At 34.7% G+C, this 21,105-nt stretch overlaps 1 protein-coding gene across 11 annotated transcripts in view; it reads right to left on the minus strand.

The window, feature by feature from the left end:
- RALGAPA1 (Ral GTPase activating protein catalytic alpha subunit 1) overlaps positions 1-21,105 on the minus strand; it is a 202,247-nt gene that overhangs the window by 21,203 nt on the left and 159,939 nt on the right. For all 11 annotated transcript variants that reach the window (XM_018066156.1, XM_018066157.1, XM_018066152.1 and 8 more), the window contains 2 exons: positions 7,887-8,045; positions 6,446-6,573 (listed from right to left, as the gene is read on the minus strand). In XM_018066156.1, the coding sequence (XP_017921645.1) occupies positions 6,446-6,573; positions 7,887-8,045 (287 nt within the window). The remainder of the gene's footprint in view (positions 1-6,445; positions 6,574-7,886; positions 8,046-21,105) is intronic.

Genomic DNA, 21,105 nt, shown 5'->3' on the forward strand with positions numbered 1-21,105 from the left:
GTAGAGAAACTTCAAGTTTTGTTGTTCTTATGGAAAAGTGGGACAATCACCTGATAGTTTCCTATTTTCTTTCTGGTATACTATGATATAACCCAACTATCTAGACTGGACCATATGTGGACCATACTGTCATGCTGGATGTGGCAAAACAGTTAAGATGTTGGTAGTGCTTTCTTTTCCTATCAGAACAGGATAAAAATACTTCATCTGTCAACAACATGTTAAAGTATAATAATATATAAAAGCACATTTTCTGAGCTCTTGCTACATGGCAGACAGGCTGCTTAGCGCTTCATATGGATAATCTCATTTAATCCTTACAACATTCCTGAGTTTGGTACTCTTTTTACAGATTAAATGAAAATCAGACATAAAGACAGTGACACACTTAATAAACGGTTCTGGACTCTGAAGCCCATGCTGATTTCCCAAGAGTCAGCTGCCACACTTTAAAAAATAATTAATTTATAATTAAGGACTTAGGATAGTCTGTATTTATCAATATTATCTTCGGAGGAAATGATCTACAAAAGACAGGAGATATATAAATTTATGTAATTTCTCAATAAACTCACTTTATTCTAACATGAAATGGCAGCAATATTGATGGGCCACCCTAAGAGGTTTTATAATGTTCTATTGTAATGAATGGCAAACTGCATTAGCGGAGCCAATCAATTACATTTCGTTTTGGCTCTTATACTTTTGCAACAGGTTCTATACATTTGAGTAGCAGAACTGCAGGGATAACAAACTGTGACTAATTGAAGAATGATCATTGACTTCTGGTAATTTGTCTGATAAAGTTAAACAGAAACCCAATTCTGGCATTTACGAAAAAAGTCAAATCTAAACAGATTAGAAGAAATCAAATGATATTGGTTTGGTAGGAAAGAATATTAAACCTAGGAGGAAAGTGTTTTTTTAAAGATAACCATTTAGTTTTATAATATCCCTTATAATGTATATTTCAGACTATTACATATGTATTATATATGCATAAAAAACTGGCTTCCCTGGTGGCTCAGACAGTAAAGCGTCTGTCTACAATGCGGGAGGACTGGGTTCGAGCCCTGGATTGGGAAGATCCCCTGGAGAAGGAAATGGCAATTCACTCCAGGACTACTGCCTGGAGAATCCCATGGACAGAGGAGCCTGGCAGGCTACAGTCCATGGGGTGGCAAAGAGTTGGACACGACTGAGCAACTTCACTTTCATTTTCTATACATAAAAATCTCAAAATATAAATGGCAAGGATGATAACAGACATGCTCCATTCCACCTACTCAAATCTCACCTTTGAGGCCCAGATTTTCCACACATTCTTCCCTAGTTTTCTGACTCCAAAGTAATGATTTTTTCTTCAGGACTCCCATAGCATTATTATCTACAACCTGACCGTGACACATTTTACCTTGTATAATTTTTAGTGTAAATATATATTATCTCTCCTATTAAATTATAAACTTACAGAAGAGATTACCATCTGATTTGTCTTTGCATTTCTCTCAAAATATTTACCATTACTATGTAAGTGATCAATAAATATTTTTGATAGAAGAAAAACAGTATAGTTCTATCTTCTTACCTGGTGGTGGTTAAACTAATTATTCATCATATTTAAGACTGATAAAACTTTTTTCAAATTATATCCTGGAGTAAGAAAGGTTAAGAAGAAAACTTAAGAAAACTAAGACATGGGAGATGGTTAATTTTATGTCAACCTGGCTAGGCCACAGTACCCAGTGTTTGGTTAAATAGCAGCTTAGATGTTGCTCAGAAGGTAATTTTTAGGTGTGATTACCATCTCTACCCTAACTCCCACAGATTTCAGACTTGCCAGTACCCACAATCATGTGAGTCAATTCCTTAAAATCAACCCCTCTCTATATATATACTTAAGAACATGCATCCTACTGATTGTTTCTCTGAGAACCCAAATACAATATGATTATATACTGTAACTTCTGAAAATTTTATATGTATAATAAATCTCACATTAAAGAAAAACAGGATGTATGTAATATCAACATATTTAACATTTATACACAGTCATAATGTCTCTGGGATCAAAACAAATAATTTAAAATTTTTATTTAAGAAAAAGCCATGATATGACTTTTGATCATGAAATTGATGTTTCAGAATTATATTCTTACAAAAAAGTCAAAAACAACTAAAAAAAAAAACCCAAACCCCACACCAAAACACATACACACTCTCTTTCAACAGGTAACTACTAAATGATGGCTAAACATCAACCTGACATAGTCCTTAGGTCCAATGGTTATCCAGAATGTGCCTGCTCTTCCTCCCCAGTGATGCATTTCAATTCTAACTGCATGATCAAACCAACAAATTGAGCTCGAGACAAAAAAAACACAAAAAAACACAAAAAAACCTAGCTGACAAAGTCAGAAGTTGTAAGGAAATGCTTTTCAAGTACAAGTAATGCAAGAAATGACAAGTGAAGTGAAGGAGAGGTTTCAAAGCTTGAAAGACAGTCATCAATACTGACAGATTACTGTAATTCTGGCTGCCAGCATGATCGATTTGGGCAGCATATGACAATCAATATTGTCCTCATTTAGTGAACAGCATTAGATTCATAGATACAGAAGATGTTCCTAGGATAAAATTTAAGCTGCATTTAATGATCATAAATAGCACAATTTATGCTGTGGAATCTTAGTGGGTACTTTTATTGGGCATAAAATAACTGACACAGCAGTTCAATTATCTAAATATAATTGAGTTTATTACATATTCTTTTACTCCATTTCTCTTATGAGGATTAAAATAGAACCTGATGGTTTTCAAAGCCTATTGCTATCTCAATTTTTATTGTAATTTCTCATAAGCTTTATTGATCTGCTTTAGAATACATGATTTTTTCCTTAATGTGAGCTTATCTGAATTTGTCAAAACTACATATTTAAAATTTTATTATTTCTGAAATATTTGCTATTTAAAATGAAAGGACATCTATACTTAGTATCTTAAAATGAAACCATCTAGTTGTAATTTATTATATAAACTTTCACTTAAAAATCAAAGTAATCTCCGTATATTGTCAATTCCCTCAGTATTTAAAATTAACATACACCTTTGTGAACCTTTGTGAAAAGAGAATAGTTCTTCAGATTAGCAAAGGCTAAGAGTATCTCTACTATATACTTAAATAGTATGGGGAAACAACTTCTATTCAGCTTTTAAATTCAAGCTTCCAAGTCAAGAAAAACTTGTTTGATCTGATTTAATATTTTTACTGATTGTTGCTGAAGTGGTTTTCCTGATAGAAGTTCCTCATATCTGCTGGGTGAAGTGTTCATGTTTACTGTTTTCATCTTAAATTCTCTCTCTTCATCTTAGAATTTTCTCCAGTATGGTATCTGTTAATGTCTCAGCAAGATTAACTATAAGAACTTCATGAAACAAGCCTGAAAATCCAATTGAATCAATTAACCAACGAACCAACCAAATATAAAAACCCAATTAGGCAATTCCTTGGTGTTGGGTAGAGTTGTTTTATATTGACTGTAATCTTTACACATAACAGAATTAATCACGGCACAAAATAATGTATCTTATTTCATTTACTAGGCGCATCTAAAATTCATTTTCTCATTTATTCTTTGCCACAATTCTGAGATGGGTATTAGCATGTTTTTTATTAAAGATGAAGAAAGTTAGGGTTAGACATTCTGGGACTTGACTATGATCACACGGCAGACCTCAGGTTAAAATCAATGTTTCTAACTGCAAATCCAGCTATTATACCTCTAGTGTAACATGCAAATGGGAAATAGTCTTCAAGAGGTGCAGGTAAAGGAAATTAAGCCATATCCTCACTTTTCATTGGTGTACTTGAACTACTTGGTGATGTGCATCTTACATGCTGTTTGTCTCTCAGGCCAGAAACAGTTTGTGTTAGCTCAATAAATTGAGTTCCTATTGACACAAGAGGCAAGTAGAGGTTTGTATTACACTCTGATTGCACTCTCATCACTTTCCCAAAAGATTTAAGGCATTCTTAAAAGCTTTTGCACAACAAAGGAAACTATAAGCAAGGTGAAAAGCCAGCCCTCAGAATAGGAGAAAATAATAGCAAGTGAAACAACTGACAAAGAATTAATCTCCAAAATACAACACACATTTCTCCAAAGAAGACATATGGATGGCCAATAAACACACGAAAAGATGCTCAACACCGCTCATTATTAGAGAAATGCAAATCAAAACCACACTGAGGTATCACCTCACACCAGCCAGAAGGGCCATCATCAAAAAGTCTACAAACAATAAATGCTAGAGAGGGTTTGGAGAAAAGGGAACCCTCTTACACTCTTGGTGGGAATGCAAACTGGTACAGCCACTATGGAGAAGAGTGTGGAGATTCCTTAAAAATGGAACGGAACTGCCATACGATCCAGCAGTCCCACTGCTGGGCATATACCCTGAGGAAACCAGAACTGAAAGAGACACGTGTGCCCCAGTGTTCACTGCAGCACTATTTACAATAGCCAGGACATGGAAGCAACCTAGATGTCCATCAGGAGATGAATGGATAAGGAAGTTGTGGTACATATACACAATGGAATATTACTAGGCTATAAAAAGGAACACATCTAATGAAGTGGACAAACCTGGAGTCTATTATACAGAGTGAAGTAAGTCAGAAAGAGAAAGGCAAATACTGTATATTAACACGTATATATGGAATTTAGAAAGATGGCACCAACGACCCTACATGTAGCACAGCAAAGGAGACGCAGACTTTGGGACTCAGTGGGAGAAGGTGAGGGTGGGATGAAACATGTATATTACCATATGTAAAACAGACGACCAGTACAAGTTTGAAGCATGAAGAAGGGTACCCAAAGCTGGTGCTCTGAGACAACCCAGAAGGATAGGGAGGGGAGAAAAGGGGGAGGGGGTTCAAGATGGGGGTCACATGTATACCTGTGGCTGACTCATGTCAATGTATGGCAAAAACCATCCAATACTGTAAAATAATTATCCTCCAATTAAAAAAAAAAGATTTAAGGCGTTCTTTCTACTTTATCTTAAATGAAGTGATGGAAAACACTAACCTCAGGATGAACATCAGGATCAGGGGAACTATCAAGAGGCAAAGGTCACAAAGACATCAACTGCAGTAGAGCTGACAATGTGGACAAAATCAGTTTATGCATAATAAGCTTTCTAGAGATAGTCAGGAAATAATAAACTGAATCTTTACATTTCATAACAATGACCACTTCAAATCTGAGTTTTCAACTAGAAGTAAATGAAGATGTAACCACTACAAATAAGAACAATATTGTAAAGTAATTAACCTCCAATTAAAATAAATCAATTTATTTTAAAAAAAGAAATGCTATATAAATGTCACTAAGCTTAATTAATCAATGTAACATGTCAGTAACCTATAATTCTATTCCACACCGTCAGAATACATGAGAAATTACACAGAAATCAGGTTACTTAAGTCAATGTTTCTTAAAAGAAGAAAACATATGCTGTAGACTTATGATAAATCTATTTCATGTGCAATAGGATATTTTAAAAAGCCTTTCTTGTAAAGCTTAACATCTACAGTTTATTATGTAGAAGATAAATAATTGAAATGTTTTTAATCATATAGAAAAAGTATATGAAGACACAAATCCACTTTATGAAGGAGTAATGAAAACAATTTAAATTTTAAAACTGTGTGCATATTTCGTCCCAGGCAGCACTCGAAGAGTTTTACACATATTGACTCATTCAGTTCTCATAACACTATAGGCTAGATATTATTATCATTCTTCATTTTCTGGATAAGGAAATGAGGCTGAGAAGTTTTGCCCAGAACTGCAGAACCAGGAAGAGGTGACCAGTATTTGAGTCCAGGCAATCTGGCTCCAGAAGTTATGTCCTAAAACACTCCACATCCTCTCATACTTCCATGTTTCTGTTATGCTGTTCCCTCTGCCTGGAATACTCTTCTTAATCTCATCTACCTGATGAACTCATTCATCGTTCAAGATTGGGTCAATCCTTATATTCTCAGAAGTGTTTGCTGATACCACCATCCCTTCCAGCTGAGGCCCCTTGTTATAATAACTTGCAGAACATTCCGTGCATAACTATTACAGTATAGATACTGAAAACAATATATTTCCTCAACTAGACTGAGTACTCTGCAATGACTGTTTTGGTTATCTCTGCACATCCAGATTAGCAGACCACCTAGTATATAATGGTGCTCTAATTAATTAACCAAAAGACTAGTACTGACTACAACTGTATAAAAGAAAATACCATAACTGTCTAAACACTGGGGAGGAACACTCCATCATCTATATGTCAATAAACAAGAACTCCGTAGGTCTTAGCACATTAGAAGAAGTTACCTTGGAAAGTAGAAAACAACTGTTAAACCAACTGTTAAAAAGGATACAAGTTTTGATACAATGGAATCAGGGATTTCAGAGCACGGCTTGCATTTATAGCTGTTGCTCGAACCATAATAGGTAGGACCTTTCCATTCACAATAGCACCATCAAAGAGTGGACCAAAGAAGGGAACCTGATTGAGAAATTAGAATAATTTAACAATTCAAACTGGAAAAAGGCTGTAAATAACAACAATTAAAACAGTCTGCATATAAAACAATCTTTCTGCTTCCTCTTTAGTTCTTCCTTTAGCAGAAATGCTATTCAAATTTTCTGCCAAGATGGGTCATTCATACTAGGACAACAAACAAAACAAAAAATGCCAAAGGTCTACAGGGGTTCCATTCAAAAGAATTATGTGCTTCATGTAACTGATTAAACAACTCATACTACCTGCCAATTTGCCAATTTTTGTAGCCTCAATTGTATACAAAAATCCAACACTTCAAGTTACTTAATCATTTTCATGCAATGCCAGCTTTACCAATGAACCCAAAACACTATTTTTTATTATATGGTTTATTAGAAAAAGATCTGTCACTATTATCAAATGACTGATGTTTTCAAAAGTATTCCATTTGAATATGGCTAGTACAAATGGCAGCTAAAGGCAAAGACATGAGCTATGGATAATACAATAAATATTGTATGTTTTGTGGCCACATATTGTCTCTGCTGTATATTCTTCAATTTTTCAAATGAGAAAAACCCATTAAAAATGTAACATTCTTAGCTTGTGGGTTATATGAAAACAACAGGAAACGGGCCATCATTTGCTGACCTCTGATTAGATGAATCCTAAAAAAATCTGGCTATAAGCCATAAGCATTGTTTCACACAAGGGAAACAATCCATTTCAAGAAGATTCATGATCAACAGTCAAAAACTAGTTTTTCCATAAACAAAATGTCCTCAAAAAAAAAAAAAATAAAAACACCAAAATACGGCCAAACTTTTATTCTTCTGAAAGAAAATACTTCTGCAGGTGTTTCAGCCCTAGAAGACATTCAAGTAGAACTACTTGCTTTTTTTAAACTTTGTAGAATTCTCATTTATTACGTGACATAACTAAATAATCATGCAATCTTAACAAAATGTATCAACTAAAAATAGAGGAATCATACTGTTCTAAAAGGGAATGATTACCTGTGTTTTAGGAAACTCTAAATCATCCTGTTAATAAAGGTAAGTCTTTTTGTGAGCTTAGTGTAAAGGAACTTCCACTCTGGCACTACCTAGCTTTGTCCCATTCAAGTACAGTTTCTATCTGTTTCTCCTGTTTTAGCTCCTTCTGAACTAGACTTGGACAATTCACATAGCTATTCGAGTCTGTGTCTCATCTCCCTCTCCATTTTTACATAGCCTAATTCATCTGACAGAAAGAAACTCACAAATCCACACAGAACTCAAAATATTTTATTAAAATGTAAGATAAAGAATTCTTACCTCTGGTTTTTTCATTATCTGGATACTGAACATGTGGTTTTTCATCGGGTATATTACAATAAGGACATCACCAAATTCTGTAGGAATAATTCCTCTCCTGTAGTCTCTAGTATGCTCTGACCAAACAATGTGCACTTCATCATTTCCTAAATGTCTCAACTGGAAAACCAAGAAAATAGTTCATAGTGCTTGAGAAAAGCCCTGTGAATATTGTCATAAAGCTACTGACAACATACCAGAAAAAGATTAAAAGGCAAAGAAATTTTAAAAATAGTTTTAAAACTTCACTTGACCATTTTTCGCAACATGCAAAACACAAACACTCAAAAAGATGTTAGGAGATGCTGCAGAAGACCAGATAATTTTCAACTGTCTACAGTCAATGGGAAACAGAGAAATTAGATTAAAAAAGATTCACATACAGTCCACTCTTCTTAACCAGCAATTGCACCAATTTTCCACTACCAAACCTTTCCAAAAATTGTTTAAAAGAGTGTTTTAAAAAGTGACTGATTTAAGACTGTTCCTTTTTTCTGACCACTCTCTGGAAGTGCTTATGACTGAAAGTGAAAGGGACTAAAGGAGGCAACAGGAAGAGAAGTAAAAGAAGTAAATAATTCATAAATTACCTTTGGAGTAAGAGAAAGTTGATTATACTCGGCTTAACAAATTTATTTCCAGGTTTTCTTTGCCTATGAAATTTTGCCTATGAAGGTGTTCTTGGCAATCAGAGTTAACATTATGTTCATTAAAATTATAAAAAGTATCTAAAAGTTAGAGTTCTACTAACTTATTAGAAAAATTAACTTAATATCCATCAGTACTGAGTTTTCTTCAAGGAAATATGTTTAAACGTGTATTTTAATATACAGTTTGGTTATCTTGGTACATTTATTGATTCTGCCACTGCAAACATTTGAGTCCATTATTGGTGCCTAACTCACGGGTTTTTCAATTACCTTCCGATAACTTGAGATACTGTAGACAGAAATGTGTGCAAGAGAAAATTAGGGTAAGTGTTGTCAATATTCTTAGTATGAACTAAAATACAGGCAATTTCTGTTTTTGAAATAGTGATTTATTTTGGCTTACTTACTACATGGCAGGATTACAAACTTGTGATTCAAAAAACAAAGGAATTAAGTTCAGTTAATAAAAGGTTCTCTTCTGTCATCCTTTAACCTTGGAGTTCTTAATCTGGGTTCAAAGGAATCTATGTATTTTGCAAATTCTATGTATTTTTCTGAGAAGAGTCTATCATATAGGACTGCTGCTGCTGCTAAGTTGCTTCAGTCGTGTCCGACTCTGTGTGACCCCATAGACGGCAGCCCACCAGGCTCCCCCATCCCTGGGATTCTCCAGGCAAGAACACTGGAGTGGGTTGCCATTTCCTTTCTCCAATGCATGAAAGTGAAAAGTGAAAGTGAAGTCACTTAGTCGTGTCCGACTCTTCGCGACCCCAAGGACTGCAGCCTACCAGGCTCCTCCATTCATGGGATTTTCCAGGCAAGAGGACTGGAGTGGGGTGCCATCGCCTTCTCCATCATACAGGACTAGGTAACACACAAAAAAGCCAAGAACCAATGTTCTAGTGGTTCTTAAAAGTCCCCAGCACCAATCTATCTAGAAAATCCTAATCGCTATGAATAAAATTAAGTATGTGAAAACACAAGGTAAATCCCTGAACTTTAAAATTTATATTCCTAAGTAAGAAACATCCTCTCTTCTTTGACGGATTATAAGATAGTGCCAGCTATTACTCTAAAGACGGTGCCTAGTTAAATCTATAGAGCAGGATCTATTATTTTCGAAATATAGAGATTTTTATTTTCTTTTAGGGAAGACTGTTTTTCTTTAGGTTTAAGTGGATTAAAGTTTCTTTTTGGAAAACATAAATGTGCTTATTGCCCTAAATACATGATGATAGACCTCAAACATCAAAACAATGTTCATTTCAAGTTTTAATTATCATTATTTACAACAAACACATACACACACCTTGAATGATATACATGCACAGCTTGGGCTTTGTGACATTTTTAAAAACCAAAAAAGATTACACAACTCAGAAAAGCTATGGCTCTATAATTTCATTTTTTAATCAAAATACTTTAAAAATATCCTTCCTATACAGCCATCCCCATGTGTCAGCTTCCCTAATAGGTTTATGTTAACTGAATACAAAAGAAATGTGAAATAAATTTAACCAGGAGGGATGATCCAATCTAATTTTGATACATTAATGTCATATGCTGTACATGTTACAATAGCAGCCAGATCTAATACTAAGCTCCAGGCTATACTGAGATTTCCAAATGGCAGATTGTTCTAAGTGATATCAAGTATAATTGAAGTAATAAACGATAGTAAAAGCTGAGCACACTGTCAGGAAGAATTTAAGTATTTACTTTTTAAAATTAAATGAGTTAGGTTAGGAAAGACAAGACAACTGAAATAATGCAGGTCTCAATTTACAGAAAATTCCTTTTATTTATCTGCTACATTAACCCTTGAACTCTTGCCAAAGCTATCTATAATTTCTAGTGCCCACTTATCTAAAGAAATGAGAGAAAAGGGCAACTGTAGTTTTATTTTATAATGAAAGTTTGTCTTCAAATATCTACCACAGAGTATTAGAAGTCTGTTATGGAAGTTTAACAGAAAAGAATAATTTTTTACAAAAATACTGTAATGCAGATTATTTGTGGCATAAAACCATGCATATAACAAAGTCATTCAGAACATGTTGAGTCATTTTAACGAAAAAGCTTCACGTACATCCCTTATCATTATATCCAAATGCTAAAAAAGTAAGTATTTTATGCTGTTATGGTGAGGCATGTTTTTATATCTTTGTCTTTAAAAACCTGTTATATAAAATTAACTAAATTACTAATTATCATTATATAACAATTAAACAAATGGAGAAATTGCTATCTTGGAGGTTTTTAAAGACTGTTGAAAATAAGAATTTTGAGTGGTTAACAGTTAATGGAAATTTTCGAAGTGTGTTTGACATTTGACATAAATATTTTATATAGTATTTTATATTTTAAATTATTTTATCTATACCTTATCTTATAAGGATTTAAAGGATTGTGTATTATGTACTGGTTTCTCTCTGGGCTTCCCAGGTGGCATAGTGGTAAAGAATCTGCCCGCCAATGCAGGAGACACAGGAGACTTGGGTTCGATCCCTGGAGGAGGAAATGGTAACCCATTTCAGTATTCTTGCCAGGAAACGCCCATGGACAGAGGAGCTTGTCTGTGGGGTCACAAAGAATCAGACATGACTGAACATGCATGTAATTATGTATACTGAGAAAGTTTTTCTATATACTGAAAACTCAAAGGAATTCCTACCTGCGTATTTTTGTACCCAGATGCCAATCACTTCTGAAATAGAGTATAAGAATTCTATATATGGGATAGGTCTGTTAAAATGATTGACAAGCAAAATACTCTTCCAAATTCACTTTGACTGCTATTGAAGTCATTTTGGAATTCAAGGTATATAACATAAGCTGCAGATTATCATCATCAATTTATGAAGACAAAATGGTTAAGTTTACCAACATTCATTTTCCTGATTATCTCAGTTTACTGATATTTCTACTAAATTTTGGTGTGTGGAATAGAACAATATCAAATGCGGAATGTGCTCAGTCGCTCAGTTGTGTCCGACTCTTTGCGACCCCATGGACTCCTCTATCCATGGAGTTTTCCAGGCAAGGATACTGAAGTGGGTTGCCATTTCCTGCTCCAGGGGGTCTTCCAGACTGAGGGATCAAACCTGAGTTTCTTATATTTGCTGTACTGGCAGGCAGATTCTTTACCACTAGTGCCACCTGTGAAAGAGAATATAATATCTACATATGCTCTAATATAACCAAGGGTACTTCCTTTGTTCTGTACACTCAATTATTCTCTGCATTTTTACAACACTGACTTAAGTGGAAGCTGTAGTCAATTCAAACCCTTAAGACTTTTTCTTAGAAACTTTCTTTTAAGTAGGTACAACTGACTACCAGAACTACAGCTCTTAATAAATTTTATCTTACCAGGTTCTGATTATCTTTAAGCCTATAGGGTCTTTTGTTGCATGATTCTTCTATTTAACACGTTGGCTCTGACTTTTCTAGATTTGGATTATCTTTAAAATCAAAATTTTGTGTCTTTATTTAGATTTTGGATAAAAATGTCAAAAGGGACAGATCTGGGTAGGAGGCTTATAGCAAGTCATTACAGATGTCCTTCTTAGTTAAATGAATATCCAACAGTTACTAAAGGTTTTCTATTCTAAGTGCTCTGTGATAATTTATTTAATGTTCACAACAATGCTATAAGTTAAGTATAACTATTATTAACCTTATTTTTATAGGTGAGGAATTGAAGCTTAAAAAGACAAAGTTATATAACTAGTGTGGCAGAGCCAGGATTGAAACCCAAGCAGGTTAGTTTCAGAAACCACATTTTAACCACCTCTATACATTGCCTCTCATTAAATAATTAATTTATGTCTCTAGATATAATTACACAATCAGTCAATAATATACTTATTGAACTATTATTAAGACCACATTTCTTCAACCTGTCCACAACAAACGACTTAGTTAAATGCTTTATACTGTGTATGGCCTTCCCTGATGTAGTAATCCTATTAAAACAAATTAAGTTACTTTGATGTGATTTGTTATGGTGAACTCATGCTAGCTCCTAGTGATCACTACTTCATTACCTAAGTGCTCACAAACCATCTGTTTAATAATCCTATTTTGCCAGGCACTGACATGGAGCTCATGAATGTTAGTAATTTTTGTACTTGGTGGCCTGTTCCATGTCCTTTATGAAAATCAGATGTTTGCCTATCAACAACAGTGTTTCTCATTTTCCATGATTATCAGGAGAGATTCCAGAGTTAATTCTAGATTTCCTCGGTGAAAATCATTCATTTGATGCTGGAGACTAAAATTCAGGTAATGTAACTGTATCATCTCTTTTACAAAATCAGCTTATCCCCTGATGTCCCTATTTCTATTAAAAGCAGGTTGGGAAGATCTCTATTGTGAAGATCTCTTGGAGAAGGAAATGGCAACCAACTCCAGTATTCTCACCTGGAGAATCCCATGAACAGAGGAGGTTGGTGGGCTATAGTCCATGGGGTTGCAAAGGGTCTGATACAACTGAGCAACTACACTTATAGCATCTCTAAAAAGCTCATAAAAAATTTAAAATGTATTATATTCCATTTTTGTACTTTCCTTCCCAATGCCTCTACTGTTGCTCTACATAAGATGTAGTCATCGTAACAGCTGGACTAGTTCTTGAGTTCTTAAAAGGCCTCCCCCCTCTCTTTCCTCTCTACCTTCTTTCAAACATTGGCAAATACTGAGAGCCAAATGCACTGTGAAAAGTCGCTCAGTAGTGTCCCACTCTTTGTAGCCCCATGGACTGTAGCCTACCAGATTCTCCTGTCCATGGAATTCTGGAGTGGGAAGCCACTCCCTTCTCCAGGGACTGAACTGGGGTCTCCTACATTGGCAGGCAGATTCTTCACTGTCTGAGCCACCAGGGAAGCACTGTACCAGCTACTGGAGATACAATGGTGAGGAAAAACAGACGTGTTTTCTTTTCTCACAAAGCTTTAAGTTCAGTGGAGTGAAAGTAAAAAACTATTCAATTAATGAATAATCAACAGTATAGACAATGATATAAATATACTTCTCTGAATGAAAATAACAAAGACAACTGAACTATAATGGCATTGGAAGAATGCATAGAAGATAATTAAGTTAAGGCAGTTACTTCAGGGGATTAGTGGTATATGTGTAGAAACTGAAACTGAGTTAGTACTCACTGTCCCAAGCCCTTCATTCTTTGCCCCTCATCTTCATAGGTAGCAAAACATAAACTAACATATACTCTTCAACCATGTGAAAAAATATAATCTCATACATTTTCACAACTCACTTGCTGTCTGGATCATTCATTCCTCGTAATTAGGAAAAGCTTCTTGAAGCAATAGGAACAGCATCTAGTATTATAATACTTTAGCAGAGTGGACACTTGATAAATATGCTATTAAAAAGATAATACCACAGTACTTAGCAATTTTTTTCCTACAATTACATAGTGTACAGCATAAAAATAAAATTACCTGCACTTATGGCTTTATGATTTCCCTGGTGGCTCAGACGGTAAAGGGTCTGCCTACAATGTGGGAGCCCCTGGTTCGATCCCTGGGTTGGGAAGATCCCCTGGGGAAGGAAATGGCAACCCACTCCAGTATTCTTGCCTGGAAAATCCCATGGACGGAGGAGCCTGGTTGGCTACTGTCCATGGGGTCAGAAAGAGTTGGACATGACTGAGTGACTTCACTTCATGGCTTTACTTAAATATACCATTTAGATGGTGATAAGTGCTTAACAATATAAAATAGGGTAATGTGATAGTGTTACTAGGTAGAGAGGGCTTCCTTAGCTCAGATGGTCTGGAGAGGTCTCTCTGAGGAACTATCATGTGAGTCTGAGAACAGAATAATGCAGATGAGAAAGCGTGTGTGTGTGCGTGACTGTGACTGTGTATGTAAGTTGCTGTGTGTGTGTTTGTGTAAGTTGCTCAGTCGTGCCCGACTCTTTTCCACTCTATGGAGTGTAGGTCACCAGGCTCCTTTGTCCATGGAATTCTCCAGGCATGTATACTGGAGTGGGCTGCCATTCCCTCCTCCGAGAAAGCCTGATGAGGTGGCAAAAGAGCATTTCAATGGCAAGAAACAGTAAGTGAAAAGCCCGAGTTGGGAATGAGCTCGATGTGATGGCAGGTTAGAATGATAGCTAGTGAGGCCAGGTGCTGGTAAATGAAAAGGAAAGTGACAAGAGATGAGACTGAAGAAGTAGGCAGGCAAATAGCCACATCTTGTAGGGCATGGAAGGCCATGGTAAGGAATTAGTTTAATCTATGTGCAATGAGAAGCCACTGCTATACCATCCAAATTAAACCAGCCACAGTGATAGGATAAATTTACTCTGAACCATTTATATTTCCTGGTTTCTCTATCTTCGATTCTTATCATCAGGAGTATATTTATAGAAACTGGGTTAAAGGTGTTTGTCATTCAGTTGTATCCAACTCTTTGTGACCCCGTGGACTGTAGCCTGCCAGGCTCCTCTGTCCATGGAATTTTCCAGACAAGAATACTGAATACTGGAGTGAGTTGCATTTCCTTCTTCAGGGGGAATCTTCCTGACCCAGGGATGGAACCTCCATCTCCTGCACTGCAGGCAGATTCTTTACCACTGGGGTTAAAGGTAGAGTTTATTATATTAAAATTATTTTATATAATGTGGCTAAATTTGGGACTAAAATGATGTATATAATTCCACAGAATTATTAACTATTATATTAATTACACTTTTACTAACACAATGAAAAAATTTTTATTATTCCTTCAATTTGTTTTTCATTTTCCAGACTATACTAGAATAGAGTTCTTTGGAAAATGAAGTATTTTAATTCTATTTCTAGATAAAATCCAGAAAAATAGATTTAAAGTTAAAATCAGACCAAGCAGTTTTATAAAGCTCATTTACTTGCGAAACTATTGTGACCAAATTTCAAAACAGAAAAGAACTGCTGTCTAAGACACTAACAGTGTTTCAGAGGGAACTGACTTAAATAAAGTGCTTCTTTCCCCTCTTTTGGGGGGTCCAGGAAATGAAAGATAGGCTAGAGAGTCCAACTAAGTAGGTTACAATTATCTCAACTTGATCTTCATCAAATTCCTAAAAGGGTGATTCAGCTACCTATGAAGCAGAGTATCAGCAAGTGGCTAGAACAAGGAGACAGAGGAAATGAGACAAGCTCCTGTGAACACTTTATACCAACGCTTGCAGCACTTTTGATTTTTAGGGGTGAATAAACTCAGTTAAGTGGAAATTATTTTTAACCATTTTCTGTCAATCTTCCTCAGGTAGAGATAATTCACAGAACAGAAGGTTGGACTGGAGTTACATCAAGATTCTTAATATGGTGGTGTAATATTTCTAAGACAGACTACTTTGTAGACTGAATGCTTGGTTAATTTGTTAAAAAAAAAAAAAAAAAGAATAGCTAGTCCATGTTGTAAAAATTCTGTTGCTATCATTTTGATCCTTGAAAAAGCCTTTCTTTACAAGAAATGAACAGCTACACTTATTTACCTCTATTTACCAAAGATATTTACCTCTAATTCTAAGGACATAAAATGCTTAAAAATAATTTATAGAACTACCATATGATAGTTTAAATAAAAAGTAAAAACTAAAATTAGTTTCTATAAAATAGATATAAATGATTTTCTCCTATCAAGTTTAAAACAAAGAACCAGAGTCATAAATAATTCTACCTTGCCAGAGGCACAGCTATTTCTTTATACTGACTGTCAAGTATCTAATTTAATTAGAGGTATTAAACTCCATGCTGAGGTCAACAAGCCTTACTTCCTTCAATATTACACTTCAACCAGTGCTCATTAATGTGTCTACTGAATGGATTAACACACCTAAAGATATATGTACAAAGGAAAGGGGGACAACCTAATGATATCCAATTGTTCATTTGTAATAGGACACATGTTCTAGGCCTCAACTTATTACCACTAATGTGGAATTTATTAAATTCAGGAGAAAAAATACCAATACAGAAAGTGATTTTTTTATTAAAGAGAACTGGTATAAGACAACTAGTTTCTATGATGAAGTTTAAGCACTTAACCTTTTATTAAAAAGAAATTGATACTATACTAGAGCTAAAATATAAGCTTGTTACTTAGAAAAATCTTACATACTAGGACTCTGAAGAGCACTGAGCAGAGAAAATAGGTAAACGGAAATCTCATATAGAGAGCAATAAATATAAAACTTTTTTGATATCTATGAAAAGAACATTTAGAATAATTTATACTGAATTATATAACGGGGTAAATTTTTCCTCTCTACTGAATAAAGTGAAATATTGCATCAATTTAGTTCCACCTTGATAGAGTAGATTTTGTTTAAGATTACTTAAATTACTACTGGAGAAAACAAGAGAACTATACCTTCCAAAATGATATCACTTTATTACATATTGTTTATAATTTTGACAGGTTTTGTTTTTATATGGTATTTTGTTTTTATATGTGAAAGAAGTGATATTTTGAAGATTTTTCACTACAAAAAACAAACAAACTCCTAAAATGCTTTAGGTTAAAAAAGCCTATCTAGCCAGGATAATTTTCTTCAATAAAACAGGTATAGTTACTTTAGCAACTAACATAACAGCATGCTTGCATTATAAATTTTAAAATGATAAACATATGCTTACATTTTTATTTTTTTCTACCTATCTACCTACCTATTTATATATTTATCCTGGCTGCACCACACAACATGTGAGATCTTAGTTCCCTGACCAGGAATTGAACCTGTGCTCCTGCTTTGGAAGTGTAGAATCTTAACCACTGGACCACTATGGAAGTCCCCTGTATTTTTAAAAGTTATAATACTTCTTACATTTCAGTACTAAACAACTGGGAAATTATGCCATGTATCTGCCTGCATTTTTAAAAATAATTTGGGGGAAAAAACCCACTAAATAATTAGAAAAAAATACCTGTCCTATTCCACTTGGTAAATTGTTAAAACACACAATTTTACATTTCTAATTAATTAACTTAAAAGGAGAGAAAAAGTAAAATTTCTGTCTAAGGTGTTGTGTCAGCAAAATCGTGGACCAAGGAATTGTTTCTTTAGAGATGCTGAAAAAACACAATCTTGTATACAGAAAACCCTGATTCTACAATAAAATCTGTTAGAACTAATACATGAATTCAACAAATACAAAATTAACACACAAAAAGCTGCATTTTTAACAGAAGAGGAAATTGTAAAAACAATTCAATTTTTAACACATTAAAAGAATAACATATTAGCATAAATTTGAGGAGAAAGATGTTGAAAACTACAAAATATTGCTGAAAAAATATGAAAGACTACATAAAAAAATGGAAACATTTCCCATATTCATGGATTGAATATTATTAAAATGACTACTAAAGTGATCTAAAGAGTCAGTGCAATCCTACTGAAATCCCAACAAGGTTTTTCACAGAAATAGAAAAACCAATCTTAAAATTCATACAGAATCTCAGGTGACTATGAATAATAAAAACAATCTTGAAAAAGAGGAATGAAGTCGTAGAATTGTTATTACTTGATTTCAAAACTTACTCCAAAGCAATAGTAATTAAAGCATTAATTAAAGCATTAATTAAAGCAAAAGGACATTCAGACCAATGGAATAGAATAGGGAGTTCAGAAAGTTTTACATAGATGACCAACTGATTTTTGACAAGGGTGCCAAGACCACTCAGTAAAGGAATGCGTAGTCTTTTAAACAAACATTAGTGCAACAAATGAATAGCCACGTGTAAAGGAATGAAGTCAGACTTGTACCTCATACTCTACACAAAAAAATAACTAAAAATGGATCCAAAACATAAACATAAAAGCAAAAATTAAAATACTCTTAGAAGAAAACACATGGGAAAATATTCACGACATCGGATTTAGCAATGAATTCTTGGATTCAGAAGCAACAAAAGAGAACATAGATAAACTGAACTCCATCAAAATAAAACTTCTGTGCATCAAAGGACACTATCAAGAGAATGAAAAGACAACCCACAAAATGGGAGAAAGTATTTGCTAGTTATATATGTGATAAGACAGTAACACCTAAAATATATAAAGAACTCCAATAACATAACCAGAAAATTACAAGCAACCTAATTTAAAAAATGGGTGGAAGAAAAAAAAAAGGGTGAAAGAGCTGAATGGACATTTCTCCAAAGATATACATATGGCCAATAAGCACATGAAAAGATGCACATTATTATTCAAAAGGGAAATGAAAGTCAAAACCACAGACAGTATAACACTCTGCACCTATTAGGATTAGCTGATAACAGGTAATGGCAAGGATGCAGAAAAACTGGAACTTTCGTGCACTGGCTAGTGGAAATGTTAAATGGCACAGTCAGTTTGGAAAACAGCTGGACAGTTCCTCAGAAAGCCAAACATAGAATTTCCATGTTACCCAGCAATTCCACTCATTAGTCTATACACCTAAAAGAACAGAAAATAGGAATTCAAACAAAACCTGCATGACAATGTTCACTGCAGCATTATTCACAATAGCTAAAAAGTGGAAACAACCCAGTATCTATCAATAGATATATGGACAAACAAAATGCACATACATATCGTGGGATACTATTCAGTCATAGAAAGGATGAAATTCGGACATGCTTCAACATCAATGAAGCTTGAAACTATTATGCTAAATGAAATCAGACACAAAAGGACAAATACTATATTATTCCAACTTATTATATAAGATATCTAGAATTGTAAAATTAAAAGAGAAAGAAAGCAAATTAGAAGTTACTAGGGGCTGGGTGTAGGTGGTAATGAAGAGTTATTGTTAATGGATATAGAGTTCTGTTTGGGAGGATAAAGTTCTGAGATTTCCAGTTTCCAGCCTGGCAAGTAAGAACAGAAGTTAACACACTGTCCTACCAACAAGTAAAAAGCTGAACAACTGAAAATTCAACTATAGTACTCTTCTTAGATCAGAGAAGTGAGGTCATAGGGAAAATATGCAAAAAAAACCCCCAAATTGGATAGGCAAATACGATGAATAACAATTTAACAGAGCAGAAACCTCTGCAGGAACCAGTGCCAGAGCAGGAAAACCTGAGTTGTTGTTGACGAACTGCTGGAGACTCAGTGTAAGTAAGAGTGACAGAATGAAGATCAAAACCAGAGTAAGACATGGCAGGGATATGGGAATTACAACTATGATTAATATGCAAAGGGCACTAATGGAAAAAGTAAACAACATGCAAGAACAGATGGATAACATAAGGATAGAGATGGACATTCTCAGAAAGAAAAAAATGATGCTAGAGATAAAAAAGAACAATGTAAGTAAAATGAGGAAAGCCTCTGATGGGCTCATTTGTAAACTGGACAAGGCTGAAGAAAGAATCTCTGAGCGTGAGGATATAACAACAGAAATTTCTGAAACTAAGAAGCAAAGAGAAAAAAAAACCCTGAAAAAAACCTCCCAATATCCAAGAACTGTGAGACAACTACAAAAAGTGTAAAATTTATGTGTAAGAGGAAAGAAAGAAACAGAAGCAACAGGATGGAGAATTGCCCCAAATTAATGTTAGACACCAAATAACAGATCCAGGAAGCTCAGAGAACACTAGCAGGATAAAAGGCCCCCAAACTACATCTAAGCATATCACATTCAAACCTCAGAAAATAACAGATGAAAAAGCCTTGGGAGAAGCCGGGAGGGGGAAAAACATTTTACCTATGGAGAAGCAAAGATTAAAAATTACATCTGACTTCTCTTAAGAAATGAAAGGAGGAACAGAATAGAATAAAATATTTAAAGGGCTGAGACAAAACTACTAATCTAGAATTCTATACCCTGTGAAATTATCCTTCACTAGTAAAGGAGAATAAAGACATTTTCAGACAACAGAAACTGAGGGAATTTGTTGCCAGCACACCTGCCTTATAAGAAATACCTTTTCAGAGAGAAGGGAAATGATACACGATAGAAATTTGGATTTGCATACAGAAAGGAAAAGCATCAAAGAATCAATAACCTGTGGCGGATTCATGTTGATGTAAGGCAAAACCAAAAAAAAAAAATCGTAAGAGAAAAAAAAAGAATCAATAACTGAAGGCAAAATAAAAACTTATTTTTCTTATTCTTAATTGATCTAACACATAATAGTTTAAGGTAATAAATGGCAACAATGTATTTGATAATGTATGCTTATGTATATAAGAGCTTCCCTGGTGGCTCAGACAGTAAAGGATCTGCCTGCAATGCAGGGGACCTGGGTTCGATCCCTGGGTCAGGAAGATCCCCTGGCAAAGGGAATGGCAACCCACTTCAGTATTCTTGCCTGGAGAATTGCATGGACAGAGGAGCAATGGGCTACAGTCCATGGGGTTGCAAAGAGTAGGATGCTACTGAGTGCTTAACACACTCATCTATATACACGGTTAACTAAAAGTGAAATGAATGATACTGCAATGACACAAGGGATAGGAGGGAAAAATTGGCATATAGGTACTTTTAGTGAAGCATCATGTGTTATTTGAAAGAGGATTTA

This window comes from Capra hircus, chromosome 21 (assembly GCF_001704415.2).
Source record: "Capra hircus breed San Clemente chromosome 21, ASM170441v1, whole genome shotgun sequence".
NCBI classification, from domain to species: Eukaryota; Metazoa; Chordata; class Mammalia; order Artiodactyla; family Bovidae; genus Capra; species Capra hircus.